Genomic DNA, 6427 nt, shown 5'->3' with positions numbered 1-6427 from the left:
TTGAATGCTGCTTCAACAGGTGAGCATGTTGCTGGAACAAGGACGTCTTTGCATCACATCTCCATATTTCATACATCAGAACATGGAGGATGATTGACACCTGCAGACATTTTAGCTTGTTGCCTGCATGAATCTATTGCATCAATGCGTGTAAGAGAAATAAATGTCATAAAAATGTAATATGCTTGTCAGTGCCTGTCACCTTTGACCTCTGACCACCAACATGTTCTCAGTTCATCCTTCAGACTCAGTGGATATTGGAGACAAATTTGAAAGAAATTCCCTCAAGGTGTCTCAGAGATATCCTGTTAACAGACATCGGAACGTCGGGACAATTGGAGAACGTGTCTCTGGACTACGGCTTTCGCAGCTGCAGAAGCATAAAGTCTTTGAGTCTGTGGGTCTAAATGTGAGCGGTGAGTCCAGGGTCTCGTCAGACGTCTGCTGGATCCTTTTCCAGCGGCGTCCGCGTGACCTGAATATTCCCACGCAGAAGGCCGTGCGTGCTCTTTGATTCCCGCCTGATGAAAGCAGACTATCAGATTATAAAGGTAAAGGGTTTTTTTTTTCCTCCTTCTGCCCTCATTGGATTTTCTTAACACGAGAAGGAATGATTGACAGCTGCAGATACAGTTTGCTCGTGTCTCCATGAATCCAAACACACTCGTGTAGAGTTATTTGTCTGCGTTTGCCATTAAACGACTCTTTTTTCCTCCTTTATCCAGAGTTGATTTACTCGGTTCATAAGATGTAAAGTAAGGCTGTATTTCATTTAAGCTCTTTAAATATTTCATTTCCTACCCGATTATGAATTGTGATTGAATTATTTTTCTTGGGCACACTCTAGATGCATTTGTCTTTTTGCCAACATCCATATAGTCTGCCGGTAAACTGGACCGCTGCCTGAAAGCTTACAGCTCCAATTTAACTTGCACTTTATATGATTTTCATTTTTATAGGTGATTTTGCACATGGTGGTTTTATTTGTTTGTAACCTCCATAGACATCAATGATCCTCCTGTCTTCACCAAAACTTGCATAAAAAGTTTAAGTGCAGTTGGATAAACATAAAACTGCTCCAGTGATTTCTTTTTATGTTCTTTTACCAACAGACTGTGTTAGAATAATTGTGTCCATACATGTTTAGAATATATACACATTCATCCATCCATCCATCCATCCATTTTCTTCCACTTATTCCTGTTAAGCGTTGCCGGGGGTGGAGCCTATCCCAGCGGTTACGGGTGAGAGGCGGGGTTCACCCTGGACAGGTCGCCAGTAACATATACACATATATACTCAAAATTTAACCTTATCATCGTTATTTTATATTTAAGGGTGTTTGCTTTAATCATTAAGTCCCTTAAGATCAGAGACTTTATGAGACAAGAGACTTTATGAGACATATTTCAGGTCCTCCAGCTGCAAAGTGATGGTAAGAATAGAGAATCAGAAATGCAAGAAATAATAAATACCAGAAAGTAAACATGCAATAGAGGTTAAAAAAAAAAAAGTAAGAAGAGTCACACACACACACAAACATATATATAATAAAATCTGTGTAAATGAGCTAATCAGGAAGTTGATGTGTGGGAATGAGGAAGAGAAACCAAAGAGCCAGAGGGAAGGAAGAGAGAGAGGAAAAGGGAAAACAAAAGCACCTGGTCAGTTAATTCTGGTTTGTTTTCTTGACGTTTTTGAACGAAAATGACCTGAAGTCAGAACTGAGGATGTGGACCTGCGCCACATCATCACATCCAGCCAATCAGCATCAAGCTAACAGCCTTTTTTCCAAGCTGATGCAAACACACACATATACATGTTTGCTGACGTTCCATCCACTCTTCATCATCTCAGAAGCAAGGTAGGAGCATATCTGCCAGAGGCCTCTCCGTACTCATTCAATATTTGAAACACAAATTCCCTTTGATAGGTGTTTCTAGAGACAATTGGATGGAGTAGAATTCCAGACGTGCACTTGTTCAAACTGAGATTCTAGCACAAGCAAAGCTTTCCTCAGGTAAGCTACATTTGACTGCACCAGTTGATTTTTTTTTTTTTTTTGCACATCATGTGAATGCTAATTTATGTTATGACCTCACTTATTGTTGGTTAGCAAAGATCCTAAACTGAACGTGATGGTTTTTAAGTATTAGTAGGAGCGAGTAACATAAACCTGTCGAGTTCAGCCAAGAATAATTGTTTAAAAACATAAATTCTTCAAATGTATTTTAACAGAAGAAATGGATTCAATGGAAGTTGATGACAACATCTATAAAGGTAGAAGCGTCTCAGTGGAAAGACTTCTGAACCAAGGTAGAGTATAAAATCACATCTTACCACAGTAGCGACCAGCTGGGTTCAGCATCCAACACTCAACTTGTAACAACCGAACACTTAAATGTGGTGAAGAGATATGAATAAGTGACTTACCACTGTAGTTATGGAAACAAAGAAAATCATGAACCAGCTCTTAATATCCATAGAAAATAAATAATGCTGTTTATAGGCGGAATACAAACGTTCTATCACAGCTTTTGTTTTAACCGAGCTCACTGCCTTTGGTTCAGTGAGTTCTCAGAGCAGACAGAAGTCCCCCGGCTGTGTCACCGTGTGCCTCGCTGTCCTGTGTGCCGTCCTGTTGGCTGCCAATATCGGACAAGTTATCCACTGTAAGTCATTCCTTTTGTCCCCGACTGAATTTATCGTTAGTTTATTTGTTGTCATCGGCCTTCGTATCATTTAAGTGTCGTAACCAAACACCTACAACTGGTGTGTGTAATTTCGAAGCAAGTTCAGTGTAAGGAAAAATAAACGCCCACTGGTCAGCCCAGGGTGGAAGGCTCATTTTGACAGTTTTTTCACACCCATGCACACTGTTTTGATGGAAGCGCTCATTTCTGGTGACAGAAAACCAGCAGCTGCGTGGTATTTATTCACACATCCCGTCAAAACAGCAACTACTTTCTCCGCTCTCTGCCCTCAAGCATGAGTCGCTTGCTCTGCCACCACTTCCCCCACCTCCGCATACGGGTTCTCCCTTGCATTTTATTAGCATCATTTTTCATGTTGTCGTAATTTCAGAACAACCACTCGTGATCCGCCGCCTCTCCGAAATCCATCGCAAAAACTTTTCCAACATGCTCGAAGCAAACACAGACCGAAAGAAACTGCAACAGAAATCAGGAAGGTTTCTATCGGGAGGGAATGTCCTTCTGGTGTGTTGATACAGATTTACAGACACCAGATGCTCATAGAAGTCACGCAGAAGAAAACAAGAACAGCTCCTCTGAAATTGGAAACAATTATTGTCAGTTATTTTGTGCCTCTTTTTTTTTCCATTTCACAGATGAGCTAATCATCCATCCCACATCGGACCCGAGTCAGGCCAATGGCAACACTCACGAGAAGCACCAACGGGATAATGAGATCCTGATCTCAGAGGGAGGCCGACTGCAGGGCAACTCTAGCGCTTCAACTACAGAGAGAAAACATTTGGAGGAGGTTCTGAGTAACCTGACAAAAGACAGGGACCAGTTGCAGAGAAGCTATGATTCTCTGGTTAGAGAGAGACAAGAGCTTCTCAGCAGCAGAGCAGCTTTGACGGCTGAACGAGATGAGTTCAAGGCCAGTTTCAGCAATCTCAAAACTGAGAGACGCCATATAGAAGCCAGTTACAACACCTCAAAACACCAGAGCGATCAGTTACAAACGAGCTACGATGCAATGTACAGGGATCTCGAGCGGCTACAGATAAAGAACGCTAATCTAACAACAAGTAAAGACCAGCTACAGACCAATTACAGCATCCTGCAAAGACAAAAAGATGAGTTACAGACCCGTGTCAGTGCGCTGATGACCAACAACAATCACTTACAGAGCAATTACTCTTCTCTGAAGAGAGACAAGGACCAGTTGTGGACCAGTTGCAACTCCCTGGCTGAGGAGAGAGAGCAGCTTCTAACCAGTAAAACCACTTTGACTACTGAAAGAGATGAGTTGAAGGCCAGCGTGAACAATCTGAAAAGAGAGAGGGACCTGCTGCAGAGCAATTACTCCTCATTGAAGGGGGAAAAGGACCAGCTAGAAGGAAATTACAGCGCCTTAAGTTGGAGTGAGAATCTGTTTCAGCTCAGCTACAAGTCACTGTGGAGAGAGAAAACCCAGTTGCAAACCAGTTACACGACTCTGAGGAGGGAGCACGAGCTGCTACAGATCAATTACAGCAGCTTAGCACACAGCAGGGATCAGTTCCAGAAGAAGATTGACAAGATGGCTGTTAAAGTAAGAGGTACGGATTTGAAGACTTACTCGTCCTTCACCCCAAAGGTTTATTTACCGTGCGTTCTGTCATATTTTCTATTGTGCTCTCTCTTCATCTTTTTAATTTGAAGGCATGCTCTGTCAGAGCGGCTGGAGGAAGTTTGACATCAGCTGTTACCTCATTTCCAGCATGAAGAAAAACTGGACGGAGAGCAGACGAGACTGCATCGACAGAGGAGGAGATCTGGTCATCATAGACAGCAGGGACGAACAGGTGAGACAGACCGACTGCTGCACCTGAGGGCCACCATAGCTAAGTGCTAACATGACACGCCAAGACGCTGACGAACATCGAAAGAGAAGCTGGCGCCATGACAGGTTTTCTGCTTTTTTTACAGGATGCTAGCACACTAACAACGGGAATGGCGCAGATTTTATGACTTTGTTTTTATCTGCTGAACACAAACAGGTGTTTGTCCATGGATTGTTGGGATATGGCCAAAATGCCTGGATTGGTCTCTCTGATGCTCTTACGGAGGGGACCTGGATCTGGGTAGACGGGAGGTCCGTCACCACAGCGTAAGTTTAAATACAACCTGAACGATTATGTAGTGGTGTGTTGCGACTCTTTGACATGTCACATGACAAAATCCCCTGAAATGTGTTACCGGGGTAAAAAAAAAAAAAAAAAAAAATCCAAAAAACTGTAAATGACATTTCTATCCACACAGATATAACCGGGGCAGGTGTGTGTGTGTGTGTGTGTGTGTGTGTGTGTGTGTGTGTGTGTGTGTGTGTGTGTGTTCTTGCTACATATTGAGGACTAGAATACGTATTTAACCAACAGAGTGAGGACATTTTTGAGTCGGTCCTCACTTCTTCAAAGGGACGTTTGAAAGTCAAGACTTGGTTTTAGGGTGGAGATTAGAATCAGGTTCTGGTTAGGGTTAGGGTCAGGGTCAGGCAGCCAGTTGAGATGGTTAGGGTGGGGGGCTGGGGAATGTATTACGTCAATGAAAGTCCTTACAAAGATATAAGTACAAGGGTGTGTGTGTGTGTGTGTGTGTGTGGTTGCAGGGGGCGGTAAAATAAGAGTGGAATTGAGCTTTCGATTAAAATCCCAGTTTTGGTCACAGGATAAAGAGTCAGAGCAGCTGAGAAAACAGAATGTGTCTGTTGTACTCCAGGTTCTGGCAGCCTGGGCAGCCCAACAACTTAAAGAATCAGAACTGTGGCGAAATAATACACAGGACATCAGGAGGAGTGGGAGAATGGAACGATGACGGTTGTTTTGCCCAGCAACTGTGGATTTGTGAGAAATAAGGCTGCCATGTAGAACCATGTGGTTGATGGCGACGCTTCCAGTGTTAAACTGCATTATTTCAAGGATTCGTCTGGATACTGTTCATGTCCAGCAACTACTCAAACCGGCTTGGTCCTTGATTGCCGTGGACACAGGAGTTAAAGTGGAAGGTGCCTGGTTCTCCTCTGTGGCCTTGAGCAGGGAGCTGAACTCCTCTGCTGATGCCTCCGCCGTCGGTGTGTGAATGTGTTACAACAGGGAAGGGCTACATAAATCCAGCCGGGAAGTCCTGAAAAATAAGCTGTAAAAATCCAGAAATGAGTTAAACATTTTTGTCTTTACAAGGAAAAAGACCTTTTTAACAGCTTTGATTTTTGTATCAAAGTATAAATCAGCATAAAAAATACATATGGTTTGAATGTTTTGTGTTTTGTTTTTTTTTTGATCCAGTGTCTATTTACACTGAAACATGACTGTATATCTGCTGCTTGACACATTGTTTGTGGATGACATGTTGACTTAGAATTGTTCTGTCTAAGAAGTCAAAGATATTTAGAATACTTCATCTTAGTCTCCTGTGTTGAACTAACAGGCTGCAGGTGATTGACAGTCATCAAATGAGGCTGGCGAATTCTCGTTCGCCACCGTTTAAATTGACAGGTATCATTTTTTATATGAATATTCTTTCTGGCTTTTTAAAAAAAAAATCAGCAAATAAATGAATAAATAATATAATAAAAAGAGTTTGTCTCCTCCAGCCTGGAAAACAATACAACCACTCTTATTCATCATTGTGTACCGCCCTCCTGGTCCTTCCTCTGAATTCTTATCTGAATTCTCAGAGTTTATATCCAGTTTAGT

At 42.4% G+C, this 6427-nt stretch overlaps 1 protein-coding gene across 1 annotated transcript; it reads left to right on the top strand.

The window, feature by feature from the left end:
* Positions 1-2243: 2243 nt before the first annotated feature.
* LOC147251510 (uncharacterized) lies at positions 2244-6168 on the top strand. Its single transcript, XM_086222477.1, has 6 exons — positions 2244-2316; positions 2571-2672; positions 3350-4291; positions 4395-4537; positions 4733-4842; positions 5451-6168. Exons 1-6 carry the CDS (start codon positions 2244-2246, stop codon positions 5584-5586), a joined length of 1506 nt encoding a protein of 501 aa, XP_086078603.1. The 3' UTR covers positions 5587-6168.
* The last annotated feature ends 259 nt before the right edge of the window (positions 6169-6427 follow it).

Source organism: Aulostomus chinensis, chromosome 13 (genome assembly GCF_037954235.1).
Source record: "Aulostomus chinensis isolate RoL2024-O1b breed Wild chromosome 13, RoL_Achi_v1.0, whole genome shotgun sequence".
Lineage (NCBI taxonomy): Eukaryota > Metazoa > Chordata > Actinopteri > Syngnathiformes > Aulostomidae > Aulostomus > Aulostomus chinensis.
The sequence above is the reverse complement of the archived record's forward strand: the minus strand, read 5'-3'. Positions and strand labels throughout refer to the sequence as shown.